The sequence below is a fragment of the Oreochromis niloticus genome, linkage group LG16 (assembly GCF_001858045.2).
Source record: "Oreochromis niloticus isolate F11D_XX linkage group LG16, O_niloticus_UMD_NMBU, whole genome shotgun sequence".
In the NCBI taxonomy this organism is placed as follows: Eukaryota; Metazoa; Chordata; class Actinopteri; order Cichliformes; family Cichlidae; genus Oreochromis; species Oreochromis niloticus.
In genome coordinates, this window is record NC_031987.2 from 18975368 (window position 1) to 18995923 (window position 20556).

At 41.4% G+C, this 20556-nt stretch overlaps 1 protein-coding gene across 3 annotated transcripts in view; it reads right to left on the bottom strand.

Moving 5' to 3' along the window:
• LOC102079940 (poliovirus receptor) overlaps positions 1–20556 on the bottom strand; it is an 80064-nt gene that overhangs the window by 15363 nt on the left and 44145 nt on the right. The window contains exon 1 of one of the 3 annotated variants that reach the window (XR_003216870.1): positions 318–593. The exons of 1 other annotated variant lie outside the window; for it this stretch is intronic. Coding sequence is in view for 1 of the 2 variants with exons in the window: in XM_019352631.2 (XP_019208176.1) it covers positions 318–471 (154 nt within the window). In the remaining variant the exon portion in view is untranslated. Of the gene's footprint in view, positions 1–317; positions 594–20556 lie in introns of those variants that run through there. One more of the 3 variants, XM_019352631.2, reaches the window with a different exon arrangement.

The window sequence follows — 20556 nt, forward strand, 5'->3', positions numbered from 1 at the left end:
CACATCCCAGACCCCAATCGGACGGTCAACTCCTCCTCCAAACATCCAAACAACAACTCCAAACATCCCTCCGCTCGCTCATATGTAGTGTTGATGCGTGTGTGTTCTAAGGTGCACACGTCTGTTCTTTTTACGTTACGTAAATCTGAATAGACTCGCACAGACTGTTTCGCACACGCCGACTGAGATTGACACATGAATCTGTTTCTACAAATACCACATCTTTCTTAGCTTTTGCCCTTTGATCTATGACTGTAGTTATATGAGCGGTGTTGTAGTGCAGCATGCGTGAATAAAGAAAACATCTTTCTACATACCGTCAGCACCGCTGCCCAGCAGGAGCACAGCCAGCAGCACCAGGTAAGGTGCCAAAAAGAAACGACCCATTTCAATTTTTCCTGAAATAACTGCTCTCGAAAACGCAAACAAGTCCACCATTTGCTTTTCTTTTTCCTGCGAGCAGCTACCCATGCACACCAGGGTTGAGTTCAGTTAACAAGTTAGAAACACGTTTCTAAAGTGATGACCTTTGGAAGATTCAAGTCTGAGCTGCGAGTGAGATCCGAAACTTATGGAAGGTGGAGTCAGAGAGGAGCAGGTTGTAAAAAACAAGGAAGGTACAAGAAAAAGAAAAGTGGGTTGCAATTATATGGTCCTTTGCCCTTTATTTGGTTTGGATCACAGAATGAAGAAATTTGCTTTAAAATGTTTTATTGTTTTGCATCCCAGAAGTTTTTCCTTGATGATCATTCCTCTTTGATTGTACTTTTTGATCACTTTATATTCCGGTACAGTTTTGTTAAAGACAAGTTTTATGATGCCTGTTAGTGGCATCAACATAAATATTCAATTAAGAGTCAGCGACGAAGATTTTCAACCTCCTTAAAGCTGGTGACGAAAAAAAAAACAGGCTATGCCTGTTACAAAATGCTCATACACACCACTAAATATGTCTTAAATGAACACTGTTAACAAGTGTTTTATTTAAACAAGAATACAAGAAACATAAACTAATTGTTCTTCTTCTTTGGGATTACACCTGTCCAGATGAAAAGTGTTTAAGTTCACTTGAAAAAGCCACGAGAAGCATCCAAATACATTTTTACAAAGTGCCTCACTTTCAGAGTCTTAAAGTAACTGAGCAATTTTTAAAACAAGAATTGTGTTTAATATTTGGGTGAAAATCATTTGCAGTCAGTTACTGGCTGAAATTTAGAATCACTTCTAGACTCAAGTGAGAAATCACCAAACACTGTAGGCTATATCAATAATTTGCACACTTGGGTGGTGTGTCACACTTTCCATTGTCATTTTAAATGTTATCGAAGTTTCGACTTATTTAGAACTGTTAGTCATTTGAACTTTGGCCCGCTCCTCCACCTCCACCCTCCCCGTTGCTTTAACAGTATGACTTTGTTTGGGATCCCTGAACCTTTGAGTTTTAATTACTTTGGATCACAGACCTGACAACTTTGTTTTTATGAAAAAAAGGGCCAGCTGTATTCTTTTTTTTTTTTTTTTTTTTTTCCCATCACAGGATTTTGGCTTGTGAATTATTCCTCTTTGGTTGCACATTTTTACTTGTGTTACGGGTTCAAAGTATTGGAGATGGATACAAGAGGAAAACCACAATAACAACACTGGTCCGGCCGGGTCAAGTCAAACGATGATTTTAATGAACACACGTGTGGGAGATGAACACTGCACGCGGACAGCATAAGATCTCAAAATGGTGGAGCATTGCTCAAACTCTTATAGCCTCTAGTGTCCCCCACCTAGTCATAAAAGCCTAAACATTGACATTCTTTCTCTCACACGGCGCCTAAGCTATGACCTTGGCTCCCTGTTTATCTGCTCCTGCTTGGATGGGGCAGAAAACATCTCCAGTGTATTCTGCTCTCTTCTAATCAGACAAATAAGATCATGACTCTCTGAAAACAGTATTCTTATAACTCAGCAGTATCATAAAACATCATAAAACAATCTCATTCATTCACAATAAATCAGCAGTCTAATGTAATGCAAATCAGTTTAACAAATGTAATAGTTATCACCTTCTTCTAATTCAGGAGAATAATGCAAACTAAAACTACATAATACTTCACAATCTTTAATTAGGGGTATAACATGGCATAAGGTAATATTATAATCCCACATTCCCCCTTTTGATCTCTTTTTTAAAAAGAGATCACTTACACCCTGCAATCCAGTGTCGCAGGGTTCATTTCTTCTTACCCCTGAGGTCCTTTGTCCCCTTTTAACGGGTGAACCATATGTGAGATGCCCTCCGTGTTCGCGCAGTTCAGATGCAAGAAAAACTATGATTACAACAACAACAGTAGATGATTCCCCTCAATCCCCAGTTCTCCCACAGCTTTATTTTGGTGCTCCAGTTTCCCACCCCCATCTTGGTGCCACCTTATACCCTCAAATGTACTCAGACTAGAACCTCTGTCCGAGGAGCTTTTAACCTTTATTTTATTGCTGCAGCTACCAGTGTCTTCCAGTCAGGTGATTCTCCGCTCTTCTTTCTTCAACCTCAGGGGTTAGACCACCCTTCAGTCGGTGCACAGATCACACACTCGCTACATATTATTGTACAGGCTTTCTATCATTTTATTTAGTTTTGTTTTAAAAAGTTAGGGAGGGGGTACTAATGTATTCAAATTACAGTACAACATAGTCATAGATTTACTTTCTCTCTGTTTCCAGCACTGCTTTCCCCTCTACACGATGTTTAACATTTAAATAAAACAAAACAAAAAATCCCTAAATGTAATAGAATGTAATAGATCATGTGAAACTTTTCAGTTCATTCATATTACTAAACATTTCCCATTACTCATCATTACTCATTCAGATGAAAATACTCTGTTTCAGACCAAATAAATAAAAGAAAGGGACTGAAGAATAGTGTATAACAGAAAGTCAGCCAAACTTCAGACATATCAATCTGTCCAGTTAGGAAGCATGAACCACTGTTAATCCACTTCACCTGCTTTGGTTAAAATAAAAGTGGCAACAATTGCACTGGAGAGGCAACACGATGACCCCCAACAAGACTGACTGGTTTTATTTCTCTAGTTTTAACTCTCACTCTCTACTGGTAGGATGAGATAAGACATGCTTCTGATGAGATGGTGGGTAGTGTCCTTTAAACTGCTACCAGACTATGTGGACCATTTGGTGGTGTCAAATGCACAGAATCAGAATCAAATTTATGGCCAAGTATATGTGGAAACGCATACCAGAAATTTGGTTCTGGTCGATGGATTCTCTCAAACGCAGCAATGCAAAACACACAACATATCAGCCAGAAAAGAAGAAATAAACAATAAACAATATATACAAACAACAATTCAAAACATTAAAGAGTGAAGGTTAGGGAACATTAACAAAATCAGTGCTTTTGTCACCCAGGAATTGCCTGTTGCCTAACCCAGGCCCCACTGCACCAGCATAAAGACTGAGAAAGAAAATCATGGTTCAGGCGCCAGTAGCAGACCTACCAATTCTGGTGTTTTCAGGAAAATGACAATCAAGCTGCAGGTCTGTGAACAGACCATCTAGTTTTACAACCGGAAGACCTGTAACTCAGGTGAACTTCCTCTTCATAATATATGGCTAATTAAACTCTCTGCATGCAGTGCTATTCAAAGGTGAATCAATTCTATTCAATTTATAGTTTGCATTCGAACCTTGCTCAAAGGTACAAAAATAAATGGGATTAACTATGACTATAAAAAGAACCTTTGACAGGCTAGGACAAGTAGTGGATTTCTAACTTTTTATCTGGGCATTGCTGGAATACCTCCATAGGGAGAGTCATTTTTTGTGTGTAGATTTTCAGGTTTTTATTTGTTTTCTTTGATAAAAGTCCAAAGAAAAGAAAACAGAATCACATCTGAATGACACAACACAGCAAAAGCTTAAATATAGATAATATATTACTCAAACAGATGACTCAGACAGTACTTAAACATCATGCATCTCCTGTCTCTAAAACATTCAAAAACTTTCATGTACTGACAAGCAGTGATATGTCATGAGCGAAAGCCATTTGGGAGCCAAAAGAGCTGGCACTTCTTTGGGAGTCGTGCCACAAGAGCCGGCTCTCTGAAAAGAGAAAAGACTTCCCATCATTACTGACGAGATCTGAGGTAGGAAAGCAAGTGAGACACATTTGTTATTTGGAAAGAACCACAAGCTAAGATACTTTCCATACATCAAGTGGTTGAACTGGTTGTAATGTACTGGGTGGTGCATCACTCATGCACGCTTTAATTTGGCCATAGGGTAACTTAACCACTACTTTAAAGTAACTGCTCTCCAACAAAGTCTAACCTCTCATTTGGGCATTAGGCGAATTCCTAAAGAGGGAGAGTCCAATTCTAGATGTTCAAGTCTCTGTGTCTCTTTCTTTTGTTCTCCTTTGATAGAAGAACACAAGAAAATAAAACAGAGAAACATCTGAATGACACAACAGCAGCAAAAAAATCAAACAATTTCAAAAAAGATTTGGACAAACTGCACAGCTCAGTCCAAGCTGACCTCACCTGATGCCACGTGCACATAGAGCTGACCGAGTTTCCTTCCGTATGTGTTAGATGCTTCACACTGAGGATTATCAGGTTTGAGACTTTTGATCACGGGGCCCCCTCTAAAATATCCTGAAGGAACAGCATGGACCTACGCTCTTGCCCACTGCTGCAGGTGCCATAGGTAGGTAATGTAGTAAGTAAAACTGTATTTATATAGCAATCTATCAAGATATAAAATCACAAAATGCTTCACAAGAGCCAGCTATGTGAAAACCAAAACAAGAGAAATTATTAGAACTATCACACTCCGCAGCCTCTCTGGGAAATTCGGTGCCAGAGTACTGCAGAGTCCATCTTTTGAATTTTGAATGTCAGATTCAAGAGGAACAATGCAGTTTTCACTGGGGTTTCTTGTGTGGGTTGCTTTGACAATGCTAGGTATGTGGCCATTATTATGAGCCACTTTATTACTGTACAGCCACAGTGGCAGGGTTGTTCTGCATTGGTGATAGTAAGTCAGACCAATTCCCAGTGGGTGACGGACTCCAGCAGAACTCAGTGTCCCAGCAGATGAGCAAATGTTTTGATGCAGATCAAAACACTTTACTCCACACCCAACTCTGCTACAGAACTGTAAATCAGATAGGAGCAGAGTGGTTTAGTGGTTTAATCAGTTGATCTGCTCAAAGCCCAACTCTTTCAGAACAGTGAACTTCAAAAAATGTCCTGAGTGCTGAAATTAAAATTTGAGTTGGCTTCTGTCACACACTCAGATGAGTCCTCTCAGTCCACTGAACTGTTCACTTCTGTAGGAGAGACTGCAAAAAATATAGTGAGAAATGTGTTCATCTTGAACCAAGGAAATATTAATGCTATCAAAAGTACGATAGGGTTAGGGTTAGGGTTAGCCTTTGTCTTGTTCTCAAGACAAAGGCCCATCTTGACTTATGAAATAAGAATAAAAAATGTGATGACAAAAAACGAATGCCCACCCCTGCTCTAATGTCAGGCATATATTCATGGTTTTTATTTACATACATTAATAGGTTGAAGCTCTAAATTTGAGGTATATTGACCTTAATAAATATTACTGTTGTGTTACTTATTTTGTCCAAAAAAAACCCCCCAAACTAAAAGAATTATGTTTATATTCCTCCAATCTTAAAATGAATCGCTGGTTCTGCAGCATTCAAACCACAAACAACTAAAATTGATGACTGAATTAAAATATTTGTATTTCATTTTAATTTTTCTTTTATGTTTTTCTTTTAATATAGACTTTTTTGACCATTGTAACTGAGTGACACCAAATGTCACAACACCCCTCAGCAAAGAGAAGTATGTTGACAAAGGTGTTTACAGAATTTTGATAGTGTGTGTCTTTTTTGTGCAATATTTTTGGCTCAAGTGCAATTATTTTGGTCCCAGTCTGTTTCAGTGTTTCCTACACATACACCATGTATATAGTTCCACTCACACATGTATATATATACACTGCTTTTTATTTTATTCTATTTATTTATTTATTTCCATCTTCGATGTATGTTGGTTTCTCTTTTTCTTACTTTAGCACCTTTGTGGTCCAGCTACCCAATTTTGCTGTGCAAGAAACTGCACAATGACAATAAAAAGCTCTAAGTCTCTAAGTCTAAGTCTCTAAGTCTTTTTTGTTAACAATACCGATGTAGGGTTTTGTAAAAATAACTGAAAGTATAAAGATTACTTTTATAAACAAATATATTTCATCATTACATTAAAAAAAACACCTCATGGCGTAATAAGGTTGAATAAAGTGCACTGAGTGCCTGAGGAAGTTTTGATGCCTTCAGCTCAGTAGCATCACCTTTTGGCTGAGTTTGTCATCCTCACTTTGTCTGCCAAAGCACCAGTGAGCCACCACTAACATAAATCAACATGCAAGCAGGATGGTGAAAGTAATTCTCTGTCTCACATACAAACACTCAGAATATTTTTGTTTGTTTGTTTTTCATAGTAAACAATTTTAGAGGTATCTCAATCTTCTGATTTCCACTGAAAAACAAGGTGAAGACGCACGTGGATCTGCCTTCATCCTTCAGGGCAACATTGGATAACTGGAGAGTTCCATTTTTGTCATTAAAAATTACGACATATTTAAATCAATCATCACATCCATTGACCACCTGTAGTCCATTCCTGGGTTGGGTAGTAATAAAATTGTCATTGTGAGGTTTTTCTCTTGTCCTTCTCTGCCAGGTAATCTGTGTCAGGTCATCTCTGGTATCAGTGACATGACACGGTAAGATAGCAGTACCTCTAAAAACTCTTCAGGGAGAGGCTGGAATTTCATTAGAAATTGCTTGATGTGGGTAACACCACCTGGGTCTGGGTGCAATTTCCTCCTCCAGGGGCAAGGGTACCTAGACCCGGTTCTTAGAGTACGCTTGGGGAGTGTGATTGTGTGTACAGTGTCTCTTTATGTCTGTCTCCACGTTGGTTGAGTGTGGAGTAATTGCTTATGAGAGCATGAGGGTGGGAATGGATGTTTGTATCTGTGTGTGCCTGTATGTCTGTGTCTATATGTCAGGTTGGGCATCAGACGCCACCTCTCTGGGAACATCTCAGGCCCTCCAAGGTTTGGAGGCCCATCTCCCCCCACCACTTCCCCTGCCGGTGGCAGACGCCCTCAGACATCGGTGCGTTGGTGGTTCTTTGTGTCTGGGGATGGGCGCCCGGGTACACACCGGCTCACTCCTTGGCGGCTGCTTATCGGAGCCTGGAGCCTGGGGCTCGCTCGGGCCACTTCGGAGGTGGAGTGCCCTCGGCCTCTCGGCCTAGGGCTCGGTCACTCAGGCACAGCTGGCTGCCGGCGCAGCCCACTGCAACCCCCCTGGCTTCTGCTCCGCGGCTGCTGAGTGACGCCTCATCTGGGACTCTCCTCAGCTCTTTCGGGGATAGTGGCGCGGCTGCCCCTCTGTTGGTCTTCCTTGGTCTCTTGTGTTCTGGGGGCCTCTGGATGTCTGGAGTTTCGATCTCCTCCATACCTGCTTCATGCCCTGGAGGTCGGGGCAGTGGCCCCCCACACCCTCTAGCAGATCATTACATGAAGGAACCTTTTAAAAAAAACAAGCGCGTCCATGCTCACAGGTGTACACACGGGTGATCACACACACAAACTACACCCTTTTTGGCTCCTACCTCAAAGCACACTGTGCGCTGTCGATCTTACGTGCTGCACAATAATGTTTAACATTTAGTATTTACTGCCATATTCCCATATATCGTTGGGATGTTGTTTATTCTATTACTCTCGTTTTCTTCTGCTTGTTTTCTTTTTTCTTTCTCAACAGGTGATCCAGGTGATCGATATATGTATTTTTTTGTCTGCTTGCTCTGTTGGTTCTTGTTTTTTGCCCTTTATCCCCGTCCCTCTTCTCAGCTGTTTTTCTTTCCCTCTTTCTTTCTCCCCTTTTCTTTCTCCCAGTAAAGTCTGTCCCGTATTCAGCAAATGAAAATAAAATCAACAATAAAAGGTGAATCAAATGGACCATTACGGCAAGGCTGGGATGGTCAGTTTGGTAAAGTAAATCCGTTGGGCATCTTTCTTTGCCTTTAGACAATAATTCTGATGGCAAAAGAGCCAAACGGGACAGGCAAAAAAAAAAAAAAAAAAAAAAATTGCTTGATGTATCAAACCTGTGTCATCCATTGCATCTTAGACGAAGCGTAATGAGAATGCCACTGATCTTACACACCAAGTTTGATTGTCTTATTTTACAGGTTTGGCACATTCTTCATAAAACAAATATAAAAATAAAGCCCGCTTTACTTTGTAGGGATAAGGAAACTGGTCATAGGCAGTTGAAAGTCATGCTTGTATTGCTAAAAACGGGACTAGCTGGATGCTCCAGCTACTCACATAACAAACACAACTTTATCATGACTTGAATTTTCACAGCAGATTGGAAAATAAGAATAAAAATTAAACAACTCAATGGTGTGGACGATTGGCCTTTTCGGAGAATTACCTTATTTGAATAGAGCTGTTTTTGATTTAATGGTCTCATTCCTTGCCTATGCTTCATTATTCTAAATGCTGCTTTGTGCTGTTTTTTATAACCTTGCTGGAAGGTCAGTAACAACTAGCTAGCTTCCCACATCCTCCTTCACCAAAGCAAGGTGACCCTGGCAAGAGGCCCTGGCTGTGTATTGGACTGAGTCCCAGAGTGAAACAATGTGAAAGTTCTCCATCATAAAAATATTTCTTTAGTTATCCAAATTTAGTTAGGGCTCAAACCGGTGTCTACAGGCATACTGAGAAACTCTCAGCTAGTGTGAGAAATTTCACAAATATATGGTCCGTACAAATTCGGAGAACGTAATCAAGCTCAAGTGTGAAGTGATTTGCTACATTAATGTACAACCTTTAGTTGTATTTTGCTTCCTGTTTAATTTTGGTATTTTTATAGTTTTGCTTCCTATGCCATTTTTTGATGTAGCTTCTTTGTTTTTTTTCTTCCTAACTTCTCCCCGATTATCTCTTGTGTATTTATAGCTTGAATCTCACCTTCAGTTGGTGTCGAATTTGTTATAAATTTTTTTGCTCCCAATAGAAAAAAGATAGAAAGAATAAATTCAGGGAAACACTAAGACATTACACAGTATTAAAAAAAAACATTACACCTTCCCACTGTCATGCACAGGGGTCCAAGTGAAATTTTAGGAATTGCAAAGTTATTTTTTGGACAATTGATTGTTTAGTCACAGCATTAGTTACCATAGCAACATATCCCAGTAAGCAGTGAACCGGAAAATCCAGTGTTAACCCCGAAGTTACCTGGATAAGCCAAAATCAGACCTATGCACATAATTGTAGTGTAGGCATAGGCTGCTAGATTTAAAACAAGGTATTAACGCAGTGAAAACTTTCCATGGGTATGAATGGGTTACTTTTTGGTCGTCTTGGTCTTTTTTTTTTAATTAAAATTTATTGGATGCATAATAAACTCCAGTAAGGAGCACCACTCGTCAAGCATGGGAGAGTCTGTGGAGGTTTATTACTGGAAAACAACTTCAGTTCTAAGATCAAATGTTTCTGGCAATCTGTACATTCTGCAGCTGTTGACTGTTGTGGAGCCCTTTGTGTGACCCTCTGTTACGACCCGGCTCAAAAGCTGCAACTTAAAAAAGGAGATGAATACCAGAGTGTTAATGAGAAGAGGCTTTATCTTAAAGTGACATAGCTGGTTAGCAGGTGCAGAGGGGCGTAACACCGTCTGAAAGATGAGGGACGTTTGTGTCACAGGAAGAGATGTTTATCGTCAAGATTATGTTGACTTACCTCGAACTGACTTTTATTTACTTCACTTGAAGTAAGTGAAAAAATGCTGTATGCATCCTCCTTTCAGTTAGTTTAGTTAGTCTGGTTAAAGTAAGTGCTCAAAGTTTACTTATTTGCTTGTAATACGTGGGCAATATACGACAAGTCAATTTATATGTATCTATATCTTTACATGATTATCAGCAAATGCATAAGAAAAAGAACCCCCTAAAACCTCTACATACCATCATACCTCCACTCAGGAGCACAGTCAGCAGCACCAGACGACACAGTATCACACACATGCTTTGGTGCAAATACAACGGATGTCAGACTGAGAAGGAAATTGCGAACATTCCTCTGACACATCAAACGTGAACAAATATCCCGCCCAAGAGTTCTTAAACAGCACCTCTTTGTGAACGTGTTTCTGGCTGTTACTGTGATCAGGCTGTGTGTAGACTTTCAAGTTGTGCGTAGATTCAAGTAAAGTTGACTGATAATTTGTTACCTATATAAATGCATTTAAAATAGAATCTATTCCTCAGTACAAAAACTTTGTGCTTTCAACATCTTCAGTGCTGTTTTATTTCTGCCAGTGTACATTATTGTAACATGATTACCAGAATTACAAACATACAAATTTGTCTTTTAAAAAAGCAGTTACTGCTGTTACCTGTACAGATTCAAAATATTTATGCTCAAACTGCTTGTAAGGACAATATTGGGGAGAAAAACAGATTCTGACCCCTTTTCCTTTTAAATGCTTTTACATTCTCCCCTTTTAGCTTTTAATGTATTAGTTAGGCCTGTACGCATTAATAATTAAGTGTACTAGCCCAGTGTGAAACCAATTAGTTTTCATTAATTGAATACAACAAGAAAAAGATGCAAAACCACACAGGACCCTGATTGCATCATTTGCAGTTCATTTGTTTTGCTTTCTTAATTTTCTTTCAAAATTCAAAGTGGCAATTTCAGCCTTGAGCTCTCTGTTTAAAATATTTCTCTTTAGATGGGAAAGTGTAGAATGCGATCTAAACCTGTTAAAAATAAAGGGTTTTTTTTTTACATCATGTTTTTATATATACTTTCATATATTCATTGGAATCCATCATCTTGTCACGACCTGCAGGATCGGCAAGGCGCTGATCATAGTCTCCCCACTCTTAGCTCTCCTTTCCTTCTCTCTCTCCCCCTCTCTCTCCCCCTCTCCCCTGTCTTGCCGGGGCGGAACTCATGGTGGGTTCACGCCCTCGGCCCATGCCTTCCTGGATTGGGAACACCTGGGCCTCATCAGACCAGCTGGTATTTTAGAGGGAGGAGATCAGCTGTTCAACGCTGGATTGTTGTGAAGACTTTAGTCAGTACACGGCGAGCCCAAGTTTCCCATGCCTTCGTCTCAGAGAGTTAACGTGTGTTTCTGTGTTCCTAGATTCCCTGGACCCGTCCCCGTGTTTCCCTGTGTGAAGTGTGGAGGAAGAGACTGGTCACTAGCGGAGAGAGAGAGGTTGGACTGAGCACGTGTGTGATTCCCCTGTTTTCCCTGGAGCCCTGGAACCCTGCCCCTCACGTCTTGTACATAGCACTATCCCCACACTGTGTGTAAATACACCTGGTGAAGATCTTGTAAATAAAATCGTCTCTGTTAAAAAGCTACTCCGGAGTCCTGCGAGTGGGTCCTCAGAGCAACCCGTGACACATCTTTTTTGATCTATCCATCAAGCTCAGGTCCTCTACCAGAGGAGCTTGGGTCCTGCGCAGTATCTTAGCTGTTCCTAGGGCTGCACTCTTCTGGACAGATATCTCAGATGTTGTTCCTGGGATCTGCTGAAGCCACTCGCCTAGCTTGGGAGTCACCGCAACTAGTGCTCCAATTACCAATGGGACCACTGTTACCTTCAATTCAATTCAATTCAATTTTATTTATATAGCGCCAAATCACAACAAAAGTCACCTCAAGGTGCTTCATAGGTACAGAGAAAAACCCAACAATCATATGACCCCCTATGAGCAAGCACTTTGGCGACAGTGGGAAGGAAAAACTCCCTTTTAACAGGAAGAAACCTCCGGCAGAACCAGGCTCAGGGAGGGGCGGCCATCTGCTGCGACCGGTTGGGGTGAGAGAAGGAAAACAGGATGAAAGACATGCTGTGGAAGAGAGACAGAGGTTAATAACAGATATGATTCAATGCAGAGAGGTCTATTAACACATACTGAGTGAGAAAGGTGACTGGAAAGAAAAAACTCAATGCATCATGGGAATCCCCGGCAGCCTACGTCTATTGCAGCATAACTAAGGGAGGATTCAGGGTCACCTGGTCCAGCCCTAACTATATGCTTTAGCAAAAAGGAAAGTTTTAAGCCTAATCTTGAAAGTACGGATAGTGTCTGTCTCCCGAATCCAAACTGGAAGCTGGTTCCACAGAAGAGGGGCCTGAAAACTGAAGGCTCTCCCTCCCATTCTACTTTTAAATACTCTGGGAACAGCAAGTAGGCCTGCAGTGCGAGAGTGAAGTGCTCTAATAGGGTGATGTGGTACTACAAGGTCATTAAGATAAGATGGGGCCTGATTATTTAAGACCTTGTATGTGAGGAGCAGGATTTTGAATTCAATTCTGGATTTAACAGGAAGCCAATGAAGGGAAGCCAAAACAGGAGAAATATGCTCTCTCTTTCTAGTCCCTGTCAGTACTCTTCTGCAGCATTTTGGATTAGCTGAAGACTGAAGACTTTTCAGGGAGTTTTTAGGACATCCTGATAATAAAGAATTACAGTAGTCCAGCCTGGAAGTAATAAATGCATGAACTAGTTTTTCAGCGTCACTAAGAGACAGGATATTTCTAACTTTAGAGATGTTGCGCAAATGGAAGAAACGCACATATTTGTTTAATATGTGCGTTGAATGGTAAATGGCCTGTATTTGTATAGCGCTTTACTAGTCCCTAAGAACCCCAAAGTGCTTTACACATCCAGTCATCCACCCATTCACACACACACTGGTGATGGCAAGCTACATTGTAGCCACAGCCACCCTGGGGCGCCAGAGGCGAGGCTGCCGGACACTGGCGCCACCGGGCCCTCTGACCACCACCAGTAGGCAACGGGTGAAGTGTCTTGCCCAAGGACACAACGACCAAGACTGTCCGAGCTGGGGCTCGAACCGGCAACCTTCCGATTACAAGGCGAACTCCCAACTCTTGAGCCACGATCAATTTATGCTATGTCTTCTAATGATGCTGCCTAGGGGAAGCATGTATGATGTAAACAGAATTGGTCCTAGCACCGAACCCTGTGGAACACCATAAATGACCTTAGTGTGTGAAGAGGACTCTCCATTTACATGTACAAATTGGAGTCTTATAGATAGATATGATACAAACCACTGCAGTACAGTACCTGTAATACCTACAGCATGTTCTAATCGCTCTAATAAGATATTATGGTCAACAGTATCAAACGCTGCACTAAGGTCTAGCAGGACAAGCACAGAGATGAGTCCACTGTCAGAGGACATAAGAAGATCATTTGTAACCTTCACTAAAGCTGTTTCTGTGCTGTGATGAGCTCTGAAACCTGACTGAAATGCTTCAAATAAGCCATTCCTCTGCAGATGATCTGTTAGCTGTTTGACAACTACTCTTTCAAGGATTTTTGATATGAAAGGAAGGTTGGAGACTGGCCTATAATTAGCTAAGACAGGCTTTTTGGGTAAAGGTTTAACTACAGCCACCTTGAAGGCCTGTGGTACATAGTCGATTATTAGAGATAGGTTGATCATATTTAAGATCGAAGAATTAATTAATGGCAGGACTTCTTTGAGCAGTTTTTTAGGAATGGGATCTAAAACACACGTTGATGGTTTGGAGGAAGTAATTATTGAAGTTAACTCAGAAAGATCAATTGGAGAAAAAGAGTCTAACTTAACATCAATGGTACTAAAAGTAGCTGTAGATAATATTACATCTGTGGGATGATTATTGGTAATTTTTTCTCTAATGATAAGAATTTTATTTGTGAAGGAGTTCATGAAGTCATTACTAGTTAGCGTTAAAGGGATGGTTGGCTCAAAAGAGCTCTGACTGTTTGTCAGCCTGGCTACAGTGCTGAAGAGAAACCTGGGGTTGTTCTTATTTTCTTCAATCAGTAAAGAATAGTAAGATCATCGTGCTTTGCGGAGGGCTTTCTTATAAATTAGCAAACTAATTCTCCAGGCTAAATGATGATCCTCTAAATTTGTGACACGCCATTTCCTCTCCAGCTTACGAGTTATCTGCTTTAGGCTACGTGTTTGAGAATTATACCACGGAGTCAGGTACTTCGGATTTGAGGCCTTAGTTTTCACAGGAGCTACAGTATCCAGAGTCGTACGTAGTGAGGAGGTAAAATTATTAACAAGATAATCGACCTCTGTTGGGGTAGAGTTCAGATAGCTGCTCTGCTCTATGTTGGTACAGGGCATTGAAGATGATAACAGTGGGTGGATTATATTCTTAAAGTTAGTTACAGCACTTTCAGAAAGACATCTACTTTGATAAAGTCTACTCTCCACTGCTGTGTAATCAATTATTGTAAATGTAAATGTTACCAGGAAATGATCAGACAGCAGAGGGTTTTCAGGAAACACTGTTAAATGTTCAGTTTCTATGCCATATGTTAAAACAAGATCTAGAGTGTGATTAAAGTGGTGGGTGGGTTCTTTTACATGTTGAGAGAAGCCAATTGAGTCTAATAACAGATTAAATGCCATGTTGAGGCTGTCATTTTTAGCATCTACATGGATGTTAAAATCACCCACAATAATTATTTTATCTGAGCTGAACACTAAATCAGATAAAAAGTCTGAGAAATCAGAGAGAAACTCTGTGTAAGGCCCAGGTGGACGATATATGATAACAAGTAAGACTGGTTTCTGAGTTTTACAGCTGGGTTGGGCAAGGTTAAGCATCAGGCTTTCAAATGAATTAAAAGTCTGTCTTGGTCTTTCGTTAATTAATAGGCTGGTGTGAAAAATTGCTGCCACACCGCCCTCTCGGCCTGTGCTTCGAGATTTCTGGTAGTTAGAATGACTCGGGGGTGTTGATTCATTTAAACTAACATAATCATCCGGCTGCAACCAGGTTTCTGTAAGGCAGAGTAAATCGATTTGTTGATCAATTATTAAGTCATGTACTAACAGAGGCTTGGAGGAGAGAGACCTAATATTTAATAATCCACATTTCACTGTTTTACTCTTTGGTTCAGATGTGGATACTGTATTGTTCTTTCTTTGTGATTTTTTATGTTTAAGTTGTTTATTGCTGGTTTTTAGTTTGTTTTTTGTTTGTTTGGGAGCTGACACAGTCTCAATGGAGATGGGTTTTTGGGGGGGTAGCAGGAGGAGAGAAGCTGCAGAGAGGCGTGTAAGACTGCAACTCTGCTTCCTGGTCCCAACTCTGGATAGTCATATTTTGGGGGGTTTAATAAATTTGTCCATATTTCTAGAAATGAGAGCTGCTCCATCCAAAGTGGGATGGATGCCGTCTCTCCTAACAAGACCAGGTTTCCTCCAGAAGGTTTGCCAATTATCTAGGAAGCCCACATCGTTTCTTGGACACCACTCAGACAGCCAGCAATTTAAGGAGAACATGCGGCTAAACATGTCACTCCTGGTCTGATTGGGGAGGGGACCAGAGAAAACTACAGAGTCCGATATTGTTTTGGCAAAGTTACACACCGATTCAATATTGATTTTAGTGATTGGCGTAACCGGGTGTCATTACCCGGTTACGCCACCCTCCACATTTTCTCGAGCTCTTCTCTGGGCCCTTTGTATTTCTCAAGCTTCTCGTGTTCCTTCTTCCTGATGTTGCTGTCATTCAGAACCACTACATCAATCACTACGGCCATCTTCTTCTGTTTGTCTACAACCACTATGTCTGGTTGATAGGCCACTACCATTTGTCCGTCTGTATCTGGAAGTCCCACAAAATCTTAGCTTGGTCATTCTCCCCACCCTTGGGGGCATCTCCATCTCCTATTTTGACCTCGGGACTTCCAGGCCATATTTGGCATACTTCCTGTATACTATGTCGGCCGCTTGGTTATGGCGTTCCATGTATGCCGTCAAAGTTTACTTATTTGTAAAAATGGTAAATGGTCTGTATTTGTATAGCGCTTTACTAGTCCCTAAGGACCCCAAAGTGCTTTACACATCCAGTCATCCACGCATTCACACACACATTCACACACTGGTGATGGCAAGCAACATTGTAGCCACAGCTGCCCTGGGGCGCACTGACAGAGTAGAGGCTGCCGGACACTGGCGCCACCGGGCCCTCTGACCACCACCAGTAGGCAACGGGTGAAGTGTCTTGCCCAAGGACACAACGACCGAGACTGTCCGAGCTGGGGCTCGAACCGGCAACCTTCCGATTACAGGATGAACTGCCAACTCTTGCCTTTTACAACTACATGAATGTACTATTGCTGTGTGATTTATTACTGTTACTGAAGGTCCGCGGCTCCGAACCATACTAAAGGGACCTCTGGCTAATATATCGGTTCCGTGTTGGCCTCGTAGCCGAAAAATAGCTTTACTTTGTTGTGTGGGTCAACTTTGCTAGCGAGAGACAGAGAGAGGTGTTGAAAGGCTGCTCCAACGGAACTTATTGTTTCGGAGGAAAACACGAACACAATGTGTTATGGTAAGGACTAATTCAATGGTTCATGCAGCACCCTCTGGTGGTTGTGCCATGTATGTTTGTTGTTGTAGCTTGGCAATAAAGGAAGTCGCCACATTAAGACAGAGCTGTCCCAGTCTTGTTAATGTTGCTGCTATTATAAACCGGAGATCTACCAAAACATGGTGTCAGAAGTACTCTGGAGGGAAGAAGAACGTCACGAAAACAAAAGCTTTCTCACCGGAGAGAACTCGCCCTGCAAGGTTGCATTAACAGTCACAGTAAGAGCTAAGCTAACAAATTAGCAAACGCTAACTAGCATCTCGCGACTAGCAGCATGGCAGCCGAGCCGGCAGCCTTCCAAGTATCACCGCCGCCGAAGTTCGACTTTTCAAAGCCAGAAGAGTGGCCGAAATGGATCCGACGCTTTGAGAGGTTCAGGATAGCATCCGGACTCGAGCTACAATCGGACGAAAACCAGGTTAACACTGATATATACAATGGGCGATGAAGCTGAAGACGTGATCACTTCGTTGAACCTGACCGAAGAGGAGGCGAGTGAGTACACTCTCAAAGACAAACTTGAGGCACACTTTGTAGTCAGAAGAAATGTTATCTTTGAACATGCAAAGTTCAACCAAAGGCAGCAAGAAGCAGGAGAGACTGCAGATGGGTTTATTACATCCCTATATGCCTTGGCTGAGCATTGTGGCTACGGGGCGCTGCACAATGAAATGATAAGAGACAGACTCGTTGTCGGAATAAGAGACAAGAGGCTCTCGGAGCAACTGCAAATGGACGCAGAGCTCACGTTAGAAAAAGCAGTGCTACTGATTCGCCAAAGTGAGCTTGTTAAGAAGCAGCAGGATCTTCTTAAAAACAACTTCAAGCAGGAAAATCTTTGTAATGTGGACGTCATTAAAGCAAAAGTAAAACACTTCAAACCAAGAAAGACTGTGCCACAAAACACAGAGAGGAATGCGAAAAGCCAATGCAACCGATGTGGAAAGACACCATTTCACAGCAAGAACCTGTGCCCAGCCAAGGAAGTACTCTGCAATCAGTGTAAAAAGAAAGGTCACTATGCTAGAATGTGCAGGTCTGGGGCAGTGGGAGAAATACGTGCAACAGGTCGTGACAGTGAAGAAAGGGAGGTAGCATTTTTGGGAACAGTAGCCTCAGAGAGAACTGAGGATGCGTGGTTGACTAAAATAAAAGTTAACAATGTAGACTGCTGGCTCAAAATTGACACAGGAGCGGACGTAACCATCTTGCCTGAAAAAGAGTATAACACTCTAGCACAAAAACCACAGCTGCAACCCACAGATCTGAAACTGTATGGAGCAGGAATGTCTCCACTAGCAGTTAGACGGAAATTTACTGCTAACCTGAGCACTCCAAGCAAAACTACAGTACAGCCTGTGTATGTAGTAGCAGATCTGACGCAAGGGTTACTTAGCCGCCCAGCAAGTGTTGCACTTGGGTTAGTGGCCAGAGTAGAACCAGTGTCACTCACTTCGGTAGAGGCAGTAAAGCAGCAGTTTCCAAAACTATTCAGCGGGTTAGGCCGAATGGAGGGGGAATACAAAATTGAGCTTAAAGCAGACGCTAAGCCATTTGCCCTGCCCTCTCTGTCTCTCTTCCACAGCATGTCTTTCATCCTGTTTTCCTTCTTTCACCCCAACCGGTCGCAGCAGATGGCCGCCCCTCCCTGAGCCTGGTTCTGCCGGAGGTTTCTTCCTGTTAAAAGGGAGTTTTTCCTTCCCACTGTCGCCAAAGTGCTTGCTCATAGGGGGTCATATGATTGTTGGGTTTTTCTCTGTATTTATTATTGTGCTATCTACTGTACAATAGGCGACTTTTGTTGTGATTTGGCGCTATATAAATAAAACTGAATTGAATTGAATTGAATTCAACCCCAAGAAGGGTCCCGCTTCCCCTGTTGCCCAAAGTCAAAAGAGAGCTTGCTCGTATGGAAGAATTAGGGGTAATCTCCAGAGTAGAGCAGCCTACTGACTGGTGTGCAGGAATGGTTCCAGTACCCAAACCAAACAGAGATGAAGAGCGTGTGTGCGTGGACTTGATCAAACTGAACATTTCTGTGAAAAGAGAAAGACACATGTTGCCATCAGTTGAGCACACACTAGGACAGCTAGAGGGCGCAAAGTTGTTCTCAAAACTCGATGCTAACTCAGGGTTTTGGCAAATACCTTTGTCCAAGCAGTCAGCTCTTCTCACAACCTTCATCACACCATTCGGAAGGTACTGTTTCAATAGACTCTGTTTCGGCATATCCTCAGCCCCTGAGCATTTTCAAAAATGAATGTCTCAGCTTTTGGAGGGGCTGGATGGGGTTGTCTGCCAAATGGATGACATTCTGGTTTATGCTGACACACAGGCCCAGCACGACAAGAGACTGGTCGCAGTCCTTGAACGGCTCACAAAAGCAGGGGTGACATTGAAAAGTGAGAAATGTGAGTTTGCAAAGACCTCAATCAAGTTCCTTGGACAGATCATTGACACTACAGGAGTCAAAGCAGACCCAGAAAAAGTGAAAGCGGTCAGCAACATGGAGGCACCCACCGATGTGGGTGGAGTGAGACGATTCCTAGGAATGGTTAATCATCTAGGCAAGTACCTTCCCCACTTAGCAGAGAAAACACAGCCGTTGAGAGAACTACTCAGCACCAAAAACATGTGGTGTTGGAGTGAGGCTCAACAAACAGCGTTTGACAACATTAAGTCAGAACTGAGTAAACCACCAAACTTGGCACTCTACAACCCCAAAGCACAAACAACAGTATCAGCTGATGCATCCTCCTATGGACTAGGAGCGGTGCTACTTCAGAAACAAGAGGATGACACAACCAAGCCAGTGGCCTTCGCTTCAAGAGCATTAACAAGTGTTTAATTTAAACAAGAATACAAGAAAAAGAAACTAATTGTTCTTCTTCTTTGGGATTACACCTGTCCAGATGAAAAGTGTTTAAGTTCACTTGAAAAAGCCACGAGAAGCATCCAAATACATTTTTACAAAGTGCCTCACTTTCAGAGTCTTAAAGTAACTGAGCAATTTTTAAAACAAGAATTGTGTTTAATATTTGGGTGAAAATCATTTGCAGTCAGTTACTGGCTGAAATTTAGAATCACTTCTAGACTCAAGTGAGAAATCACCAAACACTGTAGGCTATATCAATAATTTGCACACTTGGGAGAAGAACACACAATACATTTTTTCATATTTGTGTCACACTTTCCATTGTCATTTTAAATGTTATCGAAGTTTCGACTTATTTAGAACTGTTAGTCATTTGAACTTTGGCCCGCTCCTCCATCTCCACCCTCCCCGTTGCTTTAACAGTATGCCTTTGTTTGGGATCCCTGAACCTTTTAGTTTTAATTTAATAGCCTCTGTCAGTGCACCCCAGGGTGGCTGTGGCTCCAATGTAGCTTGCCATCACCAGTGTGTGAATGTGTGTGTGAATGGGTGGATGACTGGATGTGTAAAGCGCTATATAAATACAGGCCATTTAGCATTTAATTACTTTGGATCACAGACCTGACAACTTTGTTTTTACGAAAAAAAGGGCCAGCTGTATTTTTTTCCCATCACAGGATTTTGGCTTGTGAATTATTCCTCTTTGGTTGCACATTTTTACTCTGTACATATTATTGTACAGACTTTCTATCATTTTATTTAGTTTTGTTTTAAAAAGTTAGGGAGGGGGTAATAATGTATTCAAATTACAGTACAACATAGTCATAGATTTGCTTTCTCTCTGGTTCCAGCACTGCTCTACATGATGTTTAACAATTAAATTTTAAAAAAAAATTTCTAAATGTTATAGAATGTAATAGATCATGTGAAACATTTCATTTCATTCATATTACTAAACATTTCCCATCACTCATCATTACTCATTCAGATGAAAATACACTGTTTAGGACCTGTTTCACTGTTTCAAATAAATAAATAAAAGAAAGAGACTGAAGAATAGTGTATAACAGAAAGTCAGCCAAACTTCAGACATATCAATCTGTCCAGTTAGGAAGC